Raw genomic sequence first — 22898 nt, 5'->3', positions numbered from 1 at the left:
CAACCACCCTACTTTAGTTTTTGCCTTAAGTAACCATCTGTCTTATGTAACCATACCAAACATAACATATCATGCTAATTTGAGTGTCCTGGATTTACATATACTATGTTATGTCTAGTCTATGAGACCAGGCTGTCTCATATACTATGTTATGTCTAGTCTATGAGACCAGGCTGTCTCATATACTATGTTATGTCTAGTCTATGAGACCAGGCTGTCTCATATACTATGTTATGTCTAGTCTATGAGACCAGGCTGTCTCATATACTATGTTATGTCTAGTCTATGAGACCAGGCTGTCTCATATACTATGTTATGTCTAGTCTATGAGACCAGGCTGGTATCAGCTCCAAGTTTAAACAGGCTCCTATCTTACAGTTATACTGTAGCCTGCTCATACTGTCTAGGCTACCGGTCTATTTACTTTTGAGCTTCGCTATTGAATGAGTGATGGACTAATAAAGCGCCCGCCGTAATTATTGGGACAGTGAAGTATTTTTTCTTTATATTCCTATACTCCAAACGTTTGGATTTGAAATCAAATAATGACTGAGGTTACAGTGCAGACTGTCAGCTTTAATTTGAGGGTATTGTCATCCATATCGGGTGAACCGTTTAGAAATTACAGCACTTTTTGTATATAGTCCCCCCATTTTATTGTAAATAAGAATATAATATGTTTCTAAACACTTCTATATTAATGTGCATGCTACCATGATTATGGATAATCCTGAATGAATCCTGAATAATGATGCGTGAGAAAGTTAGATGCACAAATATCATACCCCTCTCAAAAAAGCTAGCCTCCCCTGTTATTGTAATGGTAAGATGCATGTCTTGGGGGTATGATATTTGTGCATCTCACTCATCAATGTTCACAATTCATTCAAAATGATCCATAATCATGGTAGCATCCACATTAATGTAGAAGTGCTTAGAAACATTATATTCTTATTTACAATAAAAATGACAATACATTATTCTGCATTAATTTCTATTGGGCACAAAATCATCTGAAACAACTAAAACAAATAGCAAATGCATCCAAATCAAATCAAATGTATTGGTCACATACACATGGTTAGCAGATGTTATTGCGAGTGTAGCGAAATGCTTGTGCTTCTAGTTCCGACAGTGCAGCGATATCTAGCAAGTAATATCTAACAGTTCCACAACAAAAGCCTAATACACACAAACATCCAACAAGTTAGTAGAGTTACAAGCTTGATGTAGTCTTTGCATGCTAGGAATATGGGACCAAATACTAAACTTTGGACTAATTTAATACACAGTGAATTTGTCACAATACTTTTGGTCCCCTAAAATGGAGGTACTATATAGAACAAGTGCTGTAATTTCTAAACGGTTCACTCAATAAGGATGAAAATAACCTCAAATGAAAGGTGACAGTCTGTACTTTAACCTTATAGTCATTGTATCATTTCAAATCCAAAGTGCTGGAGTACAGAGCAAAAATGAAAATAAATGTGTCACTGTCCCAATACTTTTGTAGCTCACTATTTGTTGAGTAGCGGGAATAAACCAGTCATGATGATTTAGGCTGATATAATAAAAGTCAGAAACATATTAGGCTACATGCTGCTATCCAACCTCCTTACGAATGGCAAATGCATCTGCTTTATCATTAAGTTTTAAATGTGTTTATTAGCCTAACATTATTATAATTATTCTGCGTCAAACACCTCCATTCCCCAAAAATAACAATATTAGCTTGTAATACAATTCTTCAACCACTAGAAGTTGTGCGTACGCATGGTCTGAGCTGTGCATGGCGATAAGCACACTTTCCCATCAAGTTCAACATTGATAAATACCATCCTTTGCAGGAAACCCATGTAGCTCAGTTGGTAGAGCATGGCGCTTGCAACGCCAGGGTTGTGGGTTCGATTCCCACAGGGGGCCAGTATGAAAAAAATAATTATGCACTCACTAACTGTAAGTCGCTCTGGATAAGAGCGTCTGCTAAAAGACTAAAATGTTTTTTCAAATGAAAACGGCAAGATAACGCACCTTTGATAAATGAGGCCCTAGAGGCTTATGGTCTCAATGTCCAGTTTGAGTCCAGCTCAGAACAGAGCATGATGGGTAGCCCATCTCTGAGAGAGATACGGAAGTTTGTAACATTGTTGGTACCTGCACATGGAGAATTGTTGATGTGCATTTCTGTGTAGGCTCAGGCTACACACTACTTTTGAGTTGGGGTAAGAACTGCCTCCAAAAGCGGCCAAGCGGAGACGCAGAGGTCGTTCAGAGAGCAAGAGGATTACAATGAGCTCGGCCGAGTCGGAGTCAGCCGTACGTCATCTCACAAACACACTCAAATATGTCCTGTAACAAATGTGATGAGGCAGTATGTAACACTTGCACAATTGTTATTTTTATCAGCAGACAAACACGCAAAGACAAAAGGGTAATTTTTTGCGTCAGCTGAGCTATGACTCAGCCCCGATTGAGTAATTCTGTCACAGAGGTGGCCTGGGGAACGACTAAGGCACAGCGACTAAGGCACAGCAAAGACGTCGGCACATACTGCTCAGAGGAGTGAGAGAAACAGAGGGAGGAAGAACGCAGATAGAGATCATTTTTAAGATTCGGATAAAGTATTGTAGAATATGGATTGTTTGCAAGATTTGACTCGAGTTTCCCTTTACAAATACTGTAGTCTGAAAATTAATTTAAATTAGTAAATTACATTAATAAGAATACATGGAGGTGTTTCCCCTATACAGTGAGGGAAAAAAGTATTTGATCCCCTGCTGATTTTGTACGTTTTCCCACTGACAAAGAAATGATCAGTCTATAATTTTAATGGTAGGTTTATTTGAACAGTGAGAGACAGAAAAACAACAAAGAAATCCAGAAAAGCACGTCTAAAATGTTATAAATTGATTTGCATTTTAATGGAGGGAAATAAGTATTTGACCCCTCTCAATCAGAAAGATTTCTGGCTCCCAGGTGTCTTTTATACAGATAACGGGCTGAGATTAGGAGCACACTCTTAAAGGGAGTGCTCTTAATCTCAGCTTGTTACCTGTATAAAAGACACCTGTCCACAGAAGCAATCAATCAATCAGATTCCAAACTCTCCATCATGGCCAAGACCAAAGAGCTCTAAGGATGTCAGGGACAAGATTGTAGACCTACACAAGGCTGGAATGGTCTACAAGACCATCGCCAAGCAGCTTGGTAAGAAGGTGACAACAGTTGGTGCGATTATTCGCAAATGGAGGAAACACAAAAGAACTGTCAATCTCCCTCGGCCTGGGGCTCCATGCAAGATCTCACCTTGTGGAGTTGCAATGATCATGAGAACGGTGAGGAATCAGCCCAGAACTACACGGGAGGATCTTGTCAATGATCTCAAGGCAGCTGGGACCATAGTCACCAAGAAAACAAATGGTAACACACTACGCCGTGAAGGACTGAAATCCTGCAGCGCCCGCAAGGTCCCCCTGCTCAAGAAAGCACATATACAGGGCCGTCTGAAGTTTGCCAATGAATATCTGAATGATTCAGAGGAGAACTGGGTGAAAGTGTTGTTGTCAGATGAGACCAAAATCGAGCTCTTTGGCATCAACTCATCACGCCGTGTTTGGAGGAGGAGGAATGCTGCCTATGACCCCAAGAACACCATCAACACCGTCAAACATGGAGGTGGAAACATTATGCTTTGGGGGTGTTTTTCTGCTAAGGGGACAGGACAACTTCACCGCATCAAAGGGACGATGGACGGGGCCATGTATCGTCAAATCTTGGGTGAGAACCTCCTTCCCACAGCCAGGGCATTGAAAATGGGTCGTGGATGGGTATTCCGGCATGACAATGACCCAAAACACACTGCCAAGGCAACAAAGGAGTGGCTCAAGAAGAAGCACATTAAGGTCCTGGAGTGGCCTAGCCAGTCTCCAGGCCTTAATCCCATAGAAAATCTGTGGAAGGAGCTGAAGGTTCGAGTTGCCAAACGTCAGCCTCAAAACCTTAATGACTTGGAGAAGATCTGCAAAGAGGAGTGGGACAAAATCCCTCCTGAGATGTGTGCAAACCTGGTGGCCAACAACAAGAAAAGTCTGACCTCTGTGATTGCCAACAAGGGTTTTGCCACCAAGTACTAAGTCATGTTTTGCAGAGGGGTCAAATACTTATTTCCCTCATTAAAATGCAAATCAATTTATAACATTTTTGACATGCGTTTTTCTGGATTTGTTTGTTGTTATTCTGTCTCTCACTGTTCAAATAAACCTACCATTAAAATTATAGACTGATAATTTATTTGTTCTCATGATCATTGCAACTCCACAAGGTGAGATCTTGCATGGAGCCCCAGGCCGAGGGAGATTGACAGTTCTTTTGTGTTTCCTCCATTTGCGAATAATCGCACCAACTGTTGTCACCTTCTTCCCAAGCTGCTTGGCGATGGTCTTGTAGACCATTCCAGCCTTGTGTAGGTCTACAATCTTGTCCCTGACATCCTTAGAGCTCTTTGGTCTTGGCCATGATGGAGAGTTTGGAATCTGATTGATTGATTGCTTCTGTGGACAGGTGTCTTTAATACAGGTAACAAGCTGAGATTAAGAGCACTCCCTTTAAGAGTGTGCTCCTAATCTCAGCCCGTTATCTGTATAAAAGACACCTGGGAGCCAGAAATCTTTCTGATTGAGAGGGGTCAAATACTTATTTCCCTCCTTTAAAATGCAAATCAATTTATAACATTTTAGACGTGTTTTTCTGGATTTCTTTGTTGTTATTCTGTCTCTCACTGTTCAAATACACCTACCATTAAAATTATAGACTGATCATGTCTTTGTCAGTGGGCAAACGTAAAAAATCAGCAGGGGATCAAATACTTTTCTCCCTCACTGTATGTATTTAGCAGTGGTCCAACGCCGCTGCAATACACACACACACACACATAAATATATATACACACATATACACAGTGCCTTCAGATTTGAATTTTTCCACTTTGTTACGTTACAGCCTTATTCTAAAATGGATTAAATAAAACAATTTCCTCAATCTACACACAATACCCCATAATGACAAAGTGAAATGGGTTTTAAGAAATATTTGCAAATATATTTAAAACAAAAATATCATATTTAAATATGTATTCAGACCCTTTGCTATGAGACTCAGGTGCATCCTGTTTCCATTGACCATCCTTGAGATGTTTCTACAACTTGATTGGAGCCCTCCTGTGGTAAAGAAGAAGTTTGGAACCACCAAGACTCTTCCTAGAGCTGTCCGCCTGGCCAAACTGAGCAATCGGGTGAGAAGGGCCTTGGTCAGGGAGGTGACCAAGAACCCAATGGTCACTCTGACAGAGTTCCTCTGTGGAGATGGGAGAACCTTCCAGAAGGACAACCATCTCTGCAGCACTCCACCAATCAGGCCTTTATGGTAGAGTGGCTAGACAGAAGCCACACCTCTGTAAAAAGGCACATGACAGCCCGCTTGGAGTTTGCCAAAAGGCACCTAAAGACTCTCAGACCATGAGAAACAAGATTCTCTGGTCTGACGAAACCAAGATTGAACTCTTTGGCCTGAATGCCAAGCGTCACGTCTGGAGGAAACCTAGCACCATCCCTACAGTGAAGCACGGTGGAGGCAGCATCATGCTGTGGGGATGTTTTTCAGCGGCAGGGACAGGGAGAGTAGTCAGGATCAAGGGAAAGATTAACGGAGCGAAGTACAGAAAGAACCTTGATGAAAACCTGCTCCAGAGCGCTCAGGACCTCAGACTGGGGTGAAGGTTCACCTTCCAACAGGACAACGACCCTACGCACACAGCCAAGACAACGCAGGAGTAGCTTCGGGACAAGTCTCTGAATGTCCTTGAGTGGCCCAGCCAAAGCCCGGACTTGAACCCGATCGAACATCGAAAGGAGAGACCTGAAAATAGCTGTGCAGCAACGCTCCCCATCCAACCTGACAGAGCTTGAGAGTATCTGCAGAGAAGAATGGGAGAAACTCCCCAAATACAGGTGTGCCAAGCTTGTAGCGTCATACCCAAGAAGACTCGAGGCTGTAATCGCTGCCAAAAGGTGAGTAAAGGGTACTGAGTAAAGGGTCTGAATACTTATGTAAAGGTGATATTTCAGTTTTTTATTTTGTATAAATTAGCAAAAACTTTTCTAAAACAGTTTTTGCTTTGTTATTATGGGGTAGTGTGTAGATTGATGAGGGGGAAAAAACGATTTAATCAATTTTAGATTAACACTAACAAAATGTGGATAAAGTCAAGGGGTCTGAATACTTTCCGAAGGCACTGTATATGGGGTTCATATAGCACTTTTAATGGACCCAAGACACTTTCCAATAGTAACAAAACTAAAAAATACATGTCAAACTAAATGGTATAAAATAGGAACAGGGTTGAAGAATGTGTTGTAGCAGTGGAGGAAGGGCCTATTAACCAAGGAAATACCAACCCAGTACCCACTCCTCAAAATCAGATAACATAGGCCTAACTTGAGGAAGTGCACAAGGAGGAGATCTAGAAAGAGGGGGCATGACTAGCTTAAATAACCTCAATGTCCAGACGCATAGCGAAGTACAGAAAATGCCCCCCCAAAAAAAAGTACCTTGTTGTAAGAGAGGCTGTATTTAAATCTGTCTGAATGAATGAACGTGGCACGTTGCCTGTTTCTGATCTTCTCCACAGCGCTTCTCAGCACGTGTGAGCCTGCCCCTCCCCTCCCCAATCACCCCCTGCTCACGTTTGTACTCTCACATTGCACAAAGCTAGCCATCACAGCCATTCACCCAAAATGGTGCTTATTAGTCCCCCGCATCACAGGAAGCAAACGTGCTATTGGCTGCCACTGCCAGTGACGCTGTAAGTGGGAGGGTCTAAGTTATGTAAACAATTGAAGCCAGGCAGCAGGAGGATTGTGGGGTCTGCTAGAGACGGAGAACAACCAATAATATACTGGGCGAGCATGTCGATGGGTCTACTGTGGTTGAGGATGGAGAGGGAGAGAGATTATATTTTTTTAAAGGACTGGGAACAAAAAAGTATACATTTTCATGATCAATTGTATGAAATAAGAGAAACCCCTCTCCTATCCTGACTAATGCTGACAGGGAAAGAGAAAGAGGGATGAGGGTTGACAAAAACGCACAAACAAAGGGATGAGCACTTGGAGCAACAAAACAGCTGTTCCTCTATTTTAACGGGGAACTGCTACAGGTCCTTGTCACGGTGGTCCACTCCGCATGTGCATTTGTCAGGATGACATTTCTTGTTTTTCCAAAGGGGGTCGTTTGTTCATCAAAACAACCCGCCAAGGAGCAAGAAGAGCCACTGGCCCCACTAAATGTTTCCAACATTTAAAAGAAAAGTAGGATGACTACGAATAGACTACGACTTGACATGACTACGAATAACAGTTCATGACATGACAATGAAATGCAATAATTAATCATGTTGTCGAGTAGGGTGGACTTGTGCCACAGAATTGTTGTGACAGAACTATGCTTGAGAAAGGACTACGTTATGACTAGGATCAATCCAACCGCCAATACTTGTGATATTTGAAGAATGGCAGGATATTTAGCTGACTCAGCACAATTCTACAGACCTCTCCCAGTCCCTCAACTATTTCAACTTCAGACCCATTACCCTTAATCATAAAAAAGACAGTGGGTGCTTGAAAACTTGGATGCTGAAACCAAATTAGCTAAATAGCTGTGAAAAATGGCATGTGCTTATCAAAGTAATCAATCTTATTTTATTGCAATTACTCAAACACACCCAGACTGAGTGATGAGTTATGCCGAGAAAGAAACCTATACACCGAGAAAGCAAGCATATATGGGCGTAGGACCTTATGAGAAAGAAACTGAACATCTCATTCAACCTGGCCATTATGATAATAGAGCATCACAAACATTCAAATACCACCACACAGACTCACCTGGACCTTGGCGAGCTTGAGCTGGTATGGGGTGACCTCTGTGCCTGGTAAAGAAGTGTCTCTGCTCGGTACGGCCCGGTACACAGGCCCAGGTACCAGGTAGTCCTTTCCCAAATCATGCTCTTTCATCTTCTTTCACCAACATAGGAGCTGACTGGCTTTTCCTCGCCGTGCGTTATTTTCAACTAATTGGTATGGAACAACAGGACAAGGGGAGTCATGTATGGAAAACATGGACGACTACAGACAATCAGCATTGTTATTAACACTAAAAGTTAAGTTGGGTTGCTTGGTGGCATTTGTCAGGTTTTTGTTGAAATGGTCAGCACCTCATCAAATAGGGAAGTTTCCAATTAAGGACAGGAATGATGATCCCATCCTATACATTAGCCTTCTAGGCTGCCTGGTATGGGGTGAGGGAGTGGAGATGGATGACTCAGAAATGCTCAAATGTTTTGGATAGCACAGCAATGAAACTGGTTATGCAGAGTGCATTTGAGGCAGTAGCTATACCGGTTACCAGTGATACTGTCCCAAAGACATACAGTTGTTGCAGAGGGTCAAATTACAAACTACGAGAGGGGCTATTCCCAAATCTGTTTTATTTACTAGGCCAGCTATTTCCGACATGGATTACGGGGGAGGGGGAATTCTTTTTCAAAGCCTCGTCTATTTCCAAACCTTTTTGCAGCGCATGTACCAGATTCCCTGCTGCTTCCTCTTCCAAAATATTACAAAAACAGAAGGGAGTTCAGGATTATTCTTTATTTTATTTATTTATTTGGGGGGGTGGATACTAAACATAATCGGAGGATTCAATATTATGGCGATGTGGCCATTTGAATTAAACATTATTTGAGAGCATTATGTAGGCCAACTTCATAGTGACGTCACGTCACACGATTGATCAATTTGTCCTGCTCTGTATTTATATGGAAACCCGATAAAAAAAATGTTTTATCATGTTATAAATGGGAAAACAACCATTTCATCACGAGCCCCGTGACATAATATACTGCTTCGGGCTGAGAGCTGTACAGCCTGAGCATCGTTGCACAACAAGCATTCTCAAATAGCTTAAAATCATAAAACAGTGTATGGCAGCTTTGGCGAAACCCGATTGATGGAATTAACAAATCTACCTTTTCTGTACTAGGCTACTATACGCAAAACCTTTAGGTTTTCTAAAACGTCAGTACGCAAAATGTCGCTCTATAACATATTAACATAGTCCCCGATTATAAAAATATTGTATGTATAAAAATACATATTTTTTTGAAAAAAGTGAATAAAAAGGATTATCTCGTTGACAAATACCTGCGTCTCCTTGTCAGCCAACAGAGCCCGATTAGTGTCCACAGAATAACTATCTATTTATAAAGCAGCTCTTTCAGGCAGCCGCTGTGTTACCAGAACGGGAAATGTAGTTCAAGAAAAATACCTAATCATTTACGAGAAGCGGTGGCTACAACGCTGGAGACTACAGTTCCCTAACGCGCCTGATGGTTTGCGCAGATATTTTAGGTGGAGTTTATGCTCTCTCATGCTGCTGGTGGTCTGGATGCTGCATTGGCACACTGAAGTAGCATATTCACTCAACAAATGTTTACTTTTTAGTCCGGGATTGCCTATTAATTTCCATCGGTTGGTCGTCCTTGTGCGCTGCATAATTAAGCAGTGGTTCGCGCCTATTTGGCCTTGACCACAACATGTGTGTGCGAGACATGCACTAAATAGCATATGTCAATTTAATTGTCATGATAACCCATATAAACATTTGTATTTGTTTGTTCGCTATGTAGCTTTTGTATATTGTTGTTGCAGGTTCCTTTTGACTCACCTAATGTCCTACCAACTCAGAGCATTTCATATTATTCTGTACGTAAATCCGAGACACTCCATATTGTATGTTACTTTTCAAATGGTATGAATACATTTGTGGATATCCATCACCTATTTCGAATGATGTTACAAATTTAATTCGCAATATAGATTACGAGTTTGCGAAATGTACAATGTTACGAATTTTAGCTAGCTCGCTAACGTCAGCTAGCTCGCTAACGTCAGCTAGCTCGCTAACGTCAGCTAGCTCGCTAACGTCAGCTAGCTCGCTAACGTCAGCTAGCTCGCTTACGTCAGCTAGCTCGCTTACGTAAGCTAGGCTAGGGGTACATTTAGGAGTTAGGTTAAAGGGTTAAGGTTAGCTAACATGCTAAGTAGTTAACAAGTAGCAAGTAGTTGAAAAGTTGCTAATTAGCCTACATTTAGCTAGTTTCGTTCTTTCTACATAACAGTATTCTCTATTGAAATCATAGTCCTCGAGTTCAGCCTGCCTAGGCTACAGTGCATTCGGAAAGTATTCCGACCACTTGACTTTTTCCACATTTTGTTACTTTACAACCTTATTCTAAAATTGATTAAATCGTTTTTTCCCCCATCAATCTACACACAATACCCCATAATAACAAAGCAAAAACAGGTCTACAATTATTTGCAAATGTATATATAAAACAAAACAAAACAGAAATAGCACATTTACATAAGTATTCAGACCCTTTACTCAGTACTTTGTTGAAGCACCTTCGGCAGCGATTACAGCCTCGAATCTTCTCGGGTATGACGCTACAAGTTTGACACCTGTATTTGGGGAGTTTGTCCCATTTTTCTCTGGAGATCCTCTCAAGCGCTGTCAGGTTGGATGGGGAGCGTCGCTGCACAGCTATTTCCAGGTCTCTCCAGAGATGTTCGATCGGGTTGAAGTCCGGGCTCTGGCTGGGCCACTCAAGGACATTCAGAGACTTGTCCCGAAGCTACTCCTGCGTTGTCTTGGCTGTGTGCGTAGGGTCGTTGTCCTGTTGGAAGGTGAACCTTCACCCCAGTCTGAGGTCCTGAGCGCTCTGGAGCAGGTTTTCATCAAGGTTCTTTCTGTACTTCGCTCCGTTAATCTTTCCCTTGATCAATATATTTGTGGTAGGTTCTTTGACATCATAGCCATCTTTGAATTTGAATCAACGCAATAGAGTACTTTGAGGTTTTAAACTAATACTGTGAAGCAGCAATCCCGGAGGTTTAGAAATGAGATATTGTTACCCAACTGTACATATGAAAAAGCAAGGTAAAATTATTCTTTCCCCTGCAAAAAAAAAAAAAAAAAGGTTACAAAAATCGACCTATACCTTTGTCCAATTTGAATTTTACATTTTTAGTCATTTAGCAGACGCTCTGGCAGTTAGTGAGTGCATTTATTTTCTTGAGTTTAACCCTCAAATACCATCACTATTCAGAAAGCACAGTAGTCATGTTTTTGATTGTAAAAACACTTGACTGGTCAAGAAACAACTAAGGTTAACAAAACAATTCATATTGTAAAGCTCTGAAAATAACATTCCTAGAAAATGTGTTCACCCCTCCCCCCATGTAATTCTACTGTAGAGGCCAGTGATGGATTCCCCCCCTCCAACTGACAAGAAAACACACAACACCAATTGTGGACCTGACTTGTTTATTGTATGTACACAAAAACAGCACATTACACACGAGACGGGTACAGCATCTGAAAGACAAAAGGAGAGAGCAGTGAGTGGAGTCCACAGGCACCAAATCAATACAAACCACAGTCATACATTGAGTGGGGAAATGGCACTTCCAGATGTTTTTCAATACGAGCACTTGCCCAATATGTTGTGGTCATGTAGGAGAGGGCAAGTACTAAAACAGGGACTACATCATTCTTATCACTAAAAAACATCCATCAAGTCAATTAAAAATATTACTTATTTAAAGGTTTGATCTTTTTTTGCTTCAACTTAGGTAAGGAAAACAAATCCATTTTTCAGCAGTAAGTTTCCCAAAGCCTTTGTAGCTTCAGTAGTACATTGTTTCTCCCCACAACCCAGATGCACTGCAATAATAAGTAGTGTCATACGGTGTAACACTGCCAATGATAAACATTTAAGGAAACCGACATGCCTGAAGGCCATGTGCCTTTCAGGCCCTTTTCAACATAACATTCATGATCTCCAGCACCACCCCAACATCTGAAAACAGTGTTTTTTATTTATTTATCTCAGCACCTCCCAGCTGGCCTCATACACAACCAGTCACTGGAAATGTCAAAATACACATAGTAGCATACTACATTCTTAAACTGCATACTCAAAATGATACAAACGGCGGGAGTCAACGCAATCACGCATTAGATGATGCATTCGGAGTACTATTTTTAAAATGTCACATACTATAAAAACATTATTTCTTTGCATACAATTTAGTACACTACATGGCCTTGAGGCTCCGATCAGTCCCTACCCCCAAACGAGGGCATTGCGTTCATCCACCTCTGGCCTGCTGGCCCCCCTATCTCTGCGGAAGCACAGTTCCCGCTCAGCCCAGTCAAAACTGTTCGCTGCTCTGGCACCCCAATGGTGGAACAAGCTCCCTCACGACGCCAGGACAGCGGAGTCACTCACCAACTTCCGGAGACACTTGAAACCCCACCTCTTAAAGGAATACCTGGGATAGGATAAAGTAATCCTTCTACCCCACCCCAAAGAAAAAATATATAACATATTGTAAAGTGGTTATCCCACTGGCTATAAGGTGAATGCACCAATTTGTAAGTCGCTCTGGATAAGAGCGTCTGCTAAATGACGTAAATGTCAAAATGTAATGGCTTGACTAACTTTTTTTGCCACTTGATATTTTTTACCATAGTGAATCAGAAATGTGGGCTACACATTATTGCGCAGGTAGCCTTGCGGGTAGGAGCGTTGGGCCAGTAACCGAAATGTTGCTGGATCGAATCCCAGAGCTGACAAGGTAGAAATCTGTTGTTCTGCCCCTGAGCAACGCAGTTAACCCACTGTTCCCCGGGCACCAATGACGTGGATGTCAATTAAGCAGTCCCCCGCACCTCTCTGATTCAGAGGGGTTGGGTTAAATGCAGAAGACACATTTCGGTTCAATGCATTCAGTTGTACAACTGCCTAGGCATCCCCCTTTCCTTTATTGGATTCTTTGCATATTCAAGCCTGTCTCAAAACACAACACAGCCCCTTTAAAATAACCTAGAGTCGATTTATGCACCGGTGCAATCTAACAAAAATAATACCCATAAAAATCCATCAGTTTAAGCTAGAGATATGTTTTTTTGCATGGGCTTCGTCTCAAACCGCATCCGTCTATGGCGGCCTTCTGCATCTGCGGTGGAAGGTGGCAGAGCTACAGCAGTGTTTGTCAGACCATGAGACACCCCGAAAATTGGTATTTTCACAAAAACATCTAGCATCCGAATGGTTTGGCATACCAAACTTTTATGACCACTATATGGAAAAGGGGAGACTCTCACGAACACGATAGTCTTCTCCATTTTGCTCTACGACCCCAACAAGTGTCACCGGAATCGTCTGAAAGTAAACGGTACTGGTTGTAAAAAAATTAATGGAAGTATTGGTCGTTTTATGCCTACCCAAAAAAATAACAATCCTGAGCTTTCTTACATCTCATACACTGAACAAAAATAACGCAACATACAACGATTTTACTGAGTTACAGTTCATATAAGGAAATCAGTCAATATAAATAAACTGATAAACTGTGCCCTAATCTAAGATTTCACATGACTGGGCAGGGGCGGGGCCATGGGTGGGCTTAGGCCTACCCACTTGAGAGCCAGGCACACCTTTTGGGGAGCCAGGGCCCAGACAATCAGAATGAGTCTTTCCCCACAAAAGGGCTTTATAAAAGACAGAAATACCCCTCAGACGATCCTACAGATGAAGAAGCCAGATGTGGAGATCCTGGGCTGGCTGGCGTGGTTACAAGTGGTCTGCGGTTGTGAGGCCGGTTGGACGTACTGCCAAATTCTCTAAAACAACGTTGGCGCGACTTATGGTAAAGAAATGAACATTTAATTATCTGGCAACAGCTCTGGTGGACATTCCTGCAGTCAGCATGCCAATTGCACGTGCCCTCAAAACTTGAGACGTCTGTGGCATTGTGTTCTGACACATTTTAGTGTCCTTTTGTCCCCAGCACAAGGTTCACCTGTGTAATGATCATGCTGTTTATCAGCTTCTTGATATGCCACACCTGTCAGGTGGATGGATTATCTTGGCAAAAGAGAAATGCTCACTAACAGGGATGTACATTTACATTTTACGTCATTTAGCAGACGCTCTTATCCAGAGCGACTAACATGAGCAATTGGGTTTAAGTGCCTTGCTTAAGGGCACATCGACATATTTTTCACCTAGTCGGCTCAGGGATTAGAACCAGTGACCTTTCGGTTACTGGCACAACGCTCTTAACCACTAAGCTACCTGCCGCCACTAAATGCTAAATGGAAATGCTGGGGATTGAACCCAGGACCTCATACATGCGAAGCATGCGCTCTACCACTGAGCTACATCCCCTTTCTGTAAACAAATTTGTGCACAAAATGTGAGAAATAAGCATTTTGTGCGTATGGAACATTTCTGGAATCTTTCATTTCAGCTCATGAAATATGGGACCAACTCTACATGTTGGGTTTATATTTTTGCTCAGTATAGATATTGGACAGACACTGCAAAACCTTGTTTGTTATGATTTATTTTTGACTGTCTTTGACATTTCTGAATGTGTTATTCATTGAGTTTCTACGGCTGATAGTATTGAAGGACAATATTTTATTAATTCATTTAATATTTTTGGATACTTAAAATTAAAAATCAAATAGCTAAATGATCCATAGTATGACCATCTTAAAACAATTCCATGTCTGCTTTGTCTTTATAATACTTTGTCTAATAATTCCTTCCAGGGCTCGAAATTAAGGACATCCCGTCGTCCACGGGATGATATTTTTTTTTTTATAGGTATACGGCTGAAAACAGACCGACAGTTCTGGGACGACAGACACAAAAATCATACAACCATGTCAAATGTTAAAAAGCAAATGAGGCCGATGCCACAGATCAAACCGTTTATAAAGTTATATTTCTTCATATTATAAGCTCAACAATGCGCACATGGCTGCAGGCTCTGCAATTAGCAGGAAAACACTGTCCTTCACTCTCCGGTCATGACCATTTGATCTAAATGAACAGTGCCTTGCGTATGTCGACAGAATCAAGCCTTTCGACGTTGTTAATTATCCTAAATGATATTTGTCAAACATGACTGGCGATTAGCCTATATAAACTTTTGCTCCATTTTCTGGCGCCTCTCTCATATCAGCATGGGTTTGGACATGAGGCTGTAGCCAATATGCACATCACCTACATATGATAGTTTGGAATATTATTCCAATGTTGGTCTCTGATCCAAGTCTGATTGGAGTAATTGTTTGTTGTCCATTCGGACAACATAAACCTATATATTTTTCTTGTCCAACATGTCGAGCCCTGCGCAATAGTATGGGTATTCGGACATGGCCACTGTCTGCAGCCATTGCACACCAAACCGCACTGCAGCAAGACTGGTCAGCTTAATAAGCTGCAGGAAACGGTGGGTTTCTATCTTTCATAGTAAAAAAGACAAGTTGTTACACGATGACATAATACAGAGATACTGATGACATCTGATGTGCATCATGTAATTTTAAACAACTATGAGCAGGCAAAGGTTAGTAAAGGGCTTTTTGCCTGCTCAAAGGTTGTTAAAAAACACGTAGAACCAACCAACTTTGGGAAATTAAGCACTTTGCCATTCTACAAGTTAAGGATGTTGCACACAAAACCATTTGTTGGATTTTCCAACCGAAGATTAAACACCGAACAGAATGCATTTTCCCCCTAACAAAAATCGGTTTAAAGAGGTGATCACACAGAATTACATGGTAGTTCCCTGAACTAACAAAAGTTGAAGTTCAACCAAATTCAGGCAAATTCATTCCTAAAGGACCTCTGACATTAGACATCGGTTGTTCAAGCCCTACAAAAGCACACTTGAATCAACTAATCAAAAGTCTTCAGAGTAGCTGGGTAGTTTAATCAGGTGCGCTTGTGCAGGAATAAAACAATGTTCTATACCGTTGGCTCGCAGCAAATTCCTTTGAGCTGTATTTGTTTTGGTTCGAATCCTGCAGTGCAAAAAAGCAGTGCTTCCCAACCCACCCCTGGGGGACCACCACTAGAACCAAACTGGACTGTCTGCAGGTCCCGTAATCATCAGGGAAGAGCAGAAGAAGGTACTACTCACCACTCTGACTCTGTGTCCCATGGCCTTTGCGGGGAGGTTACTGCTGAACTTGGCCCGCACCATTCCACTGTTGCCATGAGCGCGCATGACTTTGCCCCAGATTACCCGCGTCTTGTTGGGCTTGCCACCAGGAGTCACTGTGTTCCTGAGGAGATTGAAGACAGTGAGCAGAATCAGAACTAAATTAAAACAAGAACAAAGTTAACCCCCCAAAAAAGAGGCTCTTCTATAAAAACTGCTAATAATATCCATTTGAAAAGGGGCCTGACAAGGGAGAAGCACCTTTGAGTAAGACACAATAACCATTTTATAATACAGTAATGGAGTTATGGGAAGAATAAGTTGTTCTACAAACCCCTAAAAGCCTGCCACAGCACAAGACTATAGAGAAAATAGTAGCTTTGTGTTTATAGACGGGTGACAACGTCCTCAACAAAAATGCTTTGTTGGTAAACACCCCCACCCGTCTATTTGGTAAATTGGCACCTCTAGTCTAGGTTCAAGAAAATAACCCACACATTTAAAAACCTCCACAATCAAACAGATTAGACTATAGATTACTACCCTAGCACAAGCACTGCTCTGCAGAGCTAAAAGCTATATAGAACCATACAAAATAAAATAAAAATTGGCACACACTTATTGGAGAGTAATCTTCAAATACGAATACTGCCCAAGTGTTCAAGAGGTAAACAAAGAGGTACCCTCTAAATACACCTCTGATGTCTACAACCAGGATCTCAGCGATCACTGCCTCATTTCCTGCGTCCGTAATGGGTCTGCGGTCAAACGACCACCCCTCATCACTGTCAAACGCTCCCTAAAACACTTCAGCGAGCAGGCCTTTCTAATTGACCTGGCCCGGGTATCCTGGATGGATATTGACCTCATTCCGTCAGTAGAGGATGCCTGGATGTTATTTAAAAGTGCTTTCCTCTCCATCTAAAATAAGCATGCCTAATACAAAAAATGCAGAACTAAGAACAGATATAGCCCCTGGTTCACCCCAGACTTGACTGCCCTTGACCAGCACAAAAACATCCTGTGGCGTACTGCATTAGCATCGAACAGCCCTCGCGATATGCAACTTTTCAGGGAAGTCAGGAACCAATATACACAATCAGTTAAGAAAGCAAAGGCTAGCTTTTTCAAACAGAAATTTGCATCCTGTAGCACTAACTCCAAAAAGTTTTGGGACACTAAAGTCCATGGAGAACAAGAGCACCTCCTCCCAGCTACCCACTGCACTGAGGCTAGGAAACACTGTCACCACCGATAAATCTACGATAATCGAGAATTTCAATAAGCATTTTGCTACGGCTGGCCATGCTTTCCACCTGGCTACCCCTACCCCGGCCACCAGCTCTGCACAATCTACTGCAACTTGCCCATGCCCCCCCGCTTCTCATCCACCCAAATTCTGATAGCTGATGTCCTGAAAGAGCTGCAAAATCTGGACCTCTACAAATCAGCTGAGCTAGACAATCTGGACCCTTTCTTTCTAAAATTAGCCGCCGAAATTGTCGCAACCCCTATTACTAGCCTGTTCAACCTCTCTTTCGTAACGTCTGAGATCCCCAGCGATTGGAAAGCTGCCGCGGTCATCCCCCTCTTCAAAGGGGGTGACACTAGATCCAAACTGTTACAGACATACACTGCTAAAAATAATAAAGGGAACACTAAAATAACACATCCTAGATCTGAATGAATGAAATAATCTTATGAAATACTTTTTTCTTTACATAGTTGAATGTGCTGACAACAAAATCACACAAAAATTATCAATGGAAATCAAAATTATTAACCTATGGAGGTCTGGATTTGGAGTCACCCTCAAAATTAAAGTGGAAAACCACACTACAGGCTGATCCAACTTTGATGTAATGTCCTTAAAACAAGTCAAAATGAGGCTCAGTAGTGTGTGTGGCCTCCACGTGCCTGTATGACCTCCCTACAACGCCTGGGCATGCTCCTGATGAGGTGGCGGCTGGTCTCCTGAGGGATCTCCTCCCAGACCTGGACTAAAGCATCCGCCAACTCCTGGACAGTCTGTGGTGCAACGTGGCGTTGGTGGATGGAGCGAGACATGATGTCCCAGATGTGCTCAATTGGATTCAGGTCTGGGGGAACGGCGGGCCAGTCCATAGCATCAATGCCTTCCTCTTGCAGGAACTGCTGACACCTCCAGCCACATGAGGTCTAGCATCGTCTTGCATTAGGGAGGAACCCAGGGCCAACCGCACCAGCATATGGTCTCACAAGGGGTCTGAGGATCTCATCTCGGTACCTAATGGCAGTCAGGCTACCTCTGGCGAGCACATGGAGGGCTGTGCGGCCCCCCAAAGAAATGCCACCCCACACCATGACTGACCCACCGCCAAACCGGTCATGCTGGAGGATGTTGCAGGCAGCAGAACGTTCTCCACGGCGTCTCCAGACTCTGTCACGTCTGTCACATGTGCTTAGTGTGAACCTGCTTTCATCTGTGAAGAGCACAGGGCGCCAGTGGCTAATTTGCCAATATTGGTGTTCTCTGGCAAATGCCAAACATCCTGCACGGTGTTGGGCTGTAAGCACAACCCTCACCTGTGGACGTCGGGCCCTCATACCACCCTCATGGAGTCTGTTTCTGACCGTTTGAGCAGACACATGCACATTTGTGGCATGCTGGAGGTCATTTTGCAGGGCTCTGGCAGTGCTCCTCCTTGCACAAAGGCGGAGGTAGCAGTCCTGCTGCTGGGTTGTTGCCCTCCTACGGCCTCCCCCACGTCTCCTGATGTACTGGCCTGTCTCCTGGTAGCGCCTCCATGCTCTGGACACTACGCTGACAGACACAGCAAACCTTCTTGCCACAGCTCGCATTGATGTGCCATCCTGGATGAGCTGCACTACCTGAGCCACTTGTGTGGGTTGTAGACTGTCTCATGCTACCACTAGAGTGAAAGCACCACCAGCATTCAAAAGTGACCAAAACATCAGCCAGGAAGCATAGGAACTGAGAAGTGGTCTGTGGTCACCACCTGCAAAACCAGTCCTTTATTGGGGGTGTCTTGCTAATTGCCTATAATTTCACCCGTTGTCTATTCCATTTGCACAACAGCATGTGAAATTTATTGTCAATCAGTGTTGCTTCCTAAGTGGACAGTTTGATTTCACAGAAGTGTGATTGACTTGGAGTTACATTGTGTTGTTTAAGTGTTCACTTGATTTTTTTGAGAAGTGTATATCCACCCTGCCCTTCGAAGGCCAAGTTAACAGATAACCGACCATTTCGAATCCCACCGTACCTTTTCCACTATGCAATCTGGTTTCCGAGCTGGTCATGGGTGCACCTCAGCCACGTTCAAGGTCCTAACCTATATAATAACCGCGATCGATAAGACAGTACTGTGCAGCAGTCTTCATCGACCAGGCCAAGGCTTTTGACTCTGTCAATCACCGCATTCTTATTGGCAAACTAAATAGCCTTGGTTTCTCAAATGACTGCCTCGCCTGGTTCACCAACTACTTCTCAGATAGAGTTCAATGTGTCAAATCGGAGGGCCTGTTGTCTGGACCTCTGGCAGTCTCTATGGGGGTGCCACAGGGTTCAACTAGGGCCGACTCTATTCTCTGTGTATATCAATGATGTCGCTCTTGCTGCTGGTGACTCTCAGATCCACCTCTGCGCAGACGACACCATTTTGTATACATCTGGCCCTTAATTGGACACTGTGTTAACAAACCTCCAAACGAGCTTCAATGCCATACAACAGTCCTTCCGTGGCCTCCAACTGCTCTTAAACGCTAGTAAAACTAAATGCATGCTCTTCAATCAAACGCTGCTTGCACCCGCCCGCCCGACTAGAATCACTACTCTCCGCGGGTCTGACTTAGAATATGTGGACAACTACAAATACCTAGGTGTCTGGTTAGACTGTAAGCTCTCCTTCCACTCACATTAAGCATCAACAATCCAAAGTGAAATCTAGAACCGGCTTCCTATTTCGCAACAAAGCCCCCTTCACTCATGCTGCTAAACATGTCCTCGTAAAACTGACTATCCTGCCGATGTCATTTACAAAATAGCCTCCAACACAATACTCAGCAAATTGGATGTAGTCTATCACAGTGCCATCCATTGTCACCAAAGACCCATATACTACCCACCATTGTGACCTGTACGCTCTCGTTGGCTGGCCCCCACTACATATTCGTCGCCAAACCCACTGGCTCCAGGTCATCTATAAATCACTGCTAGGCAAATCCCTGCCTTATCTTAGCTCATTGGTCACCATTGCAACACCCACCCGTAGTATGCGTTCCAGCAGTTATATCTCACTGGTCATCCCCAAAGCCGCCACTCCTTCCAGTTCTCTGCTGCAAATGACTGGAACGAACTGCAAAAATCTCTGAAGCTGGAGACACTTATCTCCCTCACCATCTTTAAGCATCAGTTGTCAGAGCAGCTTACCGATCACTGCACCTGTACACAGCCCATCTGTAATTAGCCCACCCAACTACCTTATGTTCTCAACTGGCTTACCTGGTTAAATAAAGGTTAAAAAATAAAATAAAATAAAAAGGTCTGCACAACAGTTTCACACAAATCACAATTGCACCAAGAAAGTCAATTCCCAGTACCCTGTTACTATGAAGGCTAGACTACAGTACATTTACAGCACCAGTGTGCACTAGTGATTGTTAACCCTTTAGAACCCATAGCAGCAGCGAACAGCCTTGTTTTTCTAACAATAATATCTGTGCTAACAACCTGTTGTTGTATTCGCATGGCTGTTATTAACCAGAAACCGGAAACAGGGTATGCTGTCATTTGAACAAATTCTCACTTAATTACTCGAAATGGTGGCGCCGAAGCGGACACAACTTTTCACTGTGACAGAGGCAGTATCTCTATGTTGGCTGGTGATACGGATTCGGACACGTCCTTACACTTTGAAAAGCGATGACGTCGAGGTGAGTGAAATAAGTAAACAGCAGTTGTCGATGTTTGATGCTGTGAAACTTGGGGAATAGCTCTCATATTATTATGTCCTGTCATGATAACTTGGTTGGTACAGGGGAGCACCTCAGCAGTGGAGCTCGAATGATTGCTCTCTCATGGAAATAATCATCTGGTCACAGTTTGAATAATTTTGGTAATATTTATATGTAAATAATAATCACAAGTATAATATATTATACGTGTACATTTTGAGTGAGTAATTTAGTCAAATGTAAAACAATTGTCATTAAAGAGGTAATGCTCTTTAAAACTAGGTCCACTTGTAATTGTCATTTGTTCATTGTTTTTGAGCTATGTCTGTTTGAAATGTGTGCGAATATGAGCTTTATCTTACATTTTAAGTAATCTACATCAGCATTCTATAATTATATTGGGGTCTAGTGTTAATATAACCTCTAGTGTAATTTTTTGGGGAACAATTTACATAGCGATTTAAATGCATGTAAATGCAAGCTGAAAGGTACCAGTGGCCCCAAGTCAGAGCAGGTGATGCAGTTGAGGTGGGTCGTGGGGGTAGAAACACAAAAGCCCACCTTTTGTTAAAACACTGTTATAAATCCTTTGTGTAAATTTGCCATTTGACAGAAGATGGGAAACTTACTTCTTAGCCTTAATTTGACAGAAGGGAAACTTAATTCTTAGCCTTCATTTGACAGAAGGGAAACTTACTTCTTAGCCTTGTAGACGTAAGCGCAGCGCTTGCCCAGGTAGAAGTCGACCTCATCCCGTGTGTATACTCCCTCCACCTTGAGCAGGGCAGTGTGCTCCCGCTGGTTCCTCAGGCCACGTTTGTACCCGGCGAAGATAGCCTTGCTCCACAGTCTGCGAAGATGAAAAGACTGCATAAACCACAGCACTCAACCTGTGGATCATCAGTCCCATATGCTGGTGCCAGAGTAATCCAGTCAGCAGTCAATCAACCGCATACCCTAAATACTCACCAGAATCAACCAATGCACAATAGTCCTACCTACTTTGTACAAACACATTTCAAATTCAGTGTTAACTACCTCCTAACATTTACCATACTAAGCAAAGTTAAGTACTGACTTGCAAACGTGTCTAGTAGCTAAAACAAAACAGTATTGTTAATCGTGGCAGATGGCAAACAACGGTAGCTAGCTGGCTAACATTGGCTACTCACCTTCCTGGCATATTGAGTCTGGTCCCAGGCACGGAAAAACCTGATGAGAAACAATTGAATACATTATGGTCTCGATATGAACGTGCCTGTAGGTTTGACTTGCCATGTGGTCTGGTGTACGAGTTAGACGAAAACTAACATATCTAGCTAACGTTAGGTAGCTACACACATCCATGACTGTGGGACATTAACGAGCTAGCCATGTAGACCCAAGGAAGTCGCTAACTAGCCACTGTGGTAGGGTTTGTGGGTTTAGTCACCGACACACAAAATAAGGGAATACTGTTGTATCCTAGTTAGCGTTGAAACGCTATCAGGCTAACTAGAGATGCATTTTGGTGGAGACATCTGAACGGCCTCGTCCCTGCAGCCCGGCTCTTGCCTGTTAACTTCGTAAAACTATCCAAGTTATATCTTTGTCATCACAGCCTCTCGGACTCAAAAAATAGACTGTACGGCAAGTGTAAATATATTTCTCTTTGAAACCATGTCATTTATGCCAAATGTAGACTTAATAACATAGAAATCTCGATTTGATTAAAGTGGCCTTCTGTATTTCTCACCTGCACTGTAAGAAAAATGGCGGAAAAGGACATTGAAATGGAATGCTGGGAAATGTACGTATTCG

The 22898-nt window shown here is 42.7% G+C and overlaps 2 protein-coding genes and 2 non-coding genes across 7 annotated transcripts in view; all 4 read right to left on the bottom strand.

The window, feature by feature from the left end:
- abcc5 (ATP-binding cassette, sub-family C (CFTR/MRP), member 5) overlaps nucleotides 1-9307 on the bottom strand; it is an 87151-nt gene extending 77844 nt beyond the window's left edge. For all 4 annotated transcript variants that reach the window (XR_006659637.1, XR_006659633.1, XM_045218291.1 and 1 more), the window contains exons 1-2: nucleotides 9258-9307; nucleotides 7941-8125 (exon numbers count right to left, since the gene is read on the bottom strand). Coding sequence is in view for 2 of the 4 variants with exons in the window: in XM_045218291.1 (XP_045074226.1) it covers nucleotides 7941-8069 (129 nt within the window). In the remaining 2 variants the exon portion in view is untranslated. The remainder of the gene's footprint in view (nucleotides 1-7940; nucleotides 8126-9257) is intronic.
- Nucleotides 9308-11425: 2118 nt separating this feature from the next.
- Nucleotides 11426-22898, bottom strand: LOC121567302 (60S ribosomal protein L35a). Its single transcript, XM_041877239.2, has 5 exons — nucleotides 22834-22898; nucleotides 22271-22310; nucleotides 21796-21948; nucleotides 16122-16266; nucleotides 11426-11493 (listed from the first exon to the last, which is right to left on the bottom strand). Exons 2-5 carry the CDS (start codon nucleotides 22279-22281, stop codon nucleotides 11470-11472), a joined length of 333 nt encoding a protein of 110 aa, XP_041733173.1. The 5' UTR covers nucleotides 22282-22310; nucleotides 22834-22898; the 3' UTR covers nucleotides 11426-11469.
- trnaa-cgc lies at nucleotides 14282-14353 on the bottom strand. Its single transcript has one exon. It is a non-coding gene; the product is annotated as a tRNA-Ala (tRNA).
- On the bottom strand, nucleotides 15338-15422 carry LOC121568510. The gene has a single exon (XR_006661157.1). It is a non-coding gene; the product is annotated as a small nucleolar RNA SNORA70 (small nucleolar RNA).

Source organism: Coregonus clupeaformis, chromosome 6, assembly GCF_020615455.1.
Source record: "Coregonus clupeaformis isolate EN_2021a chromosome 6, ASM2061545v1, whole genome shotgun sequence".
Lineage (NCBI taxonomy): Eukaryota > Metazoa > Chordata > Actinopteri > Salmoniformes > Salmonidae > Coregonus > Coregonus clupeaformis.
The sequence above is the reverse complement of the archived record's forward strand: the minus strand, read 5'-3'. Positions and strand labels throughout refer to the sequence as shown.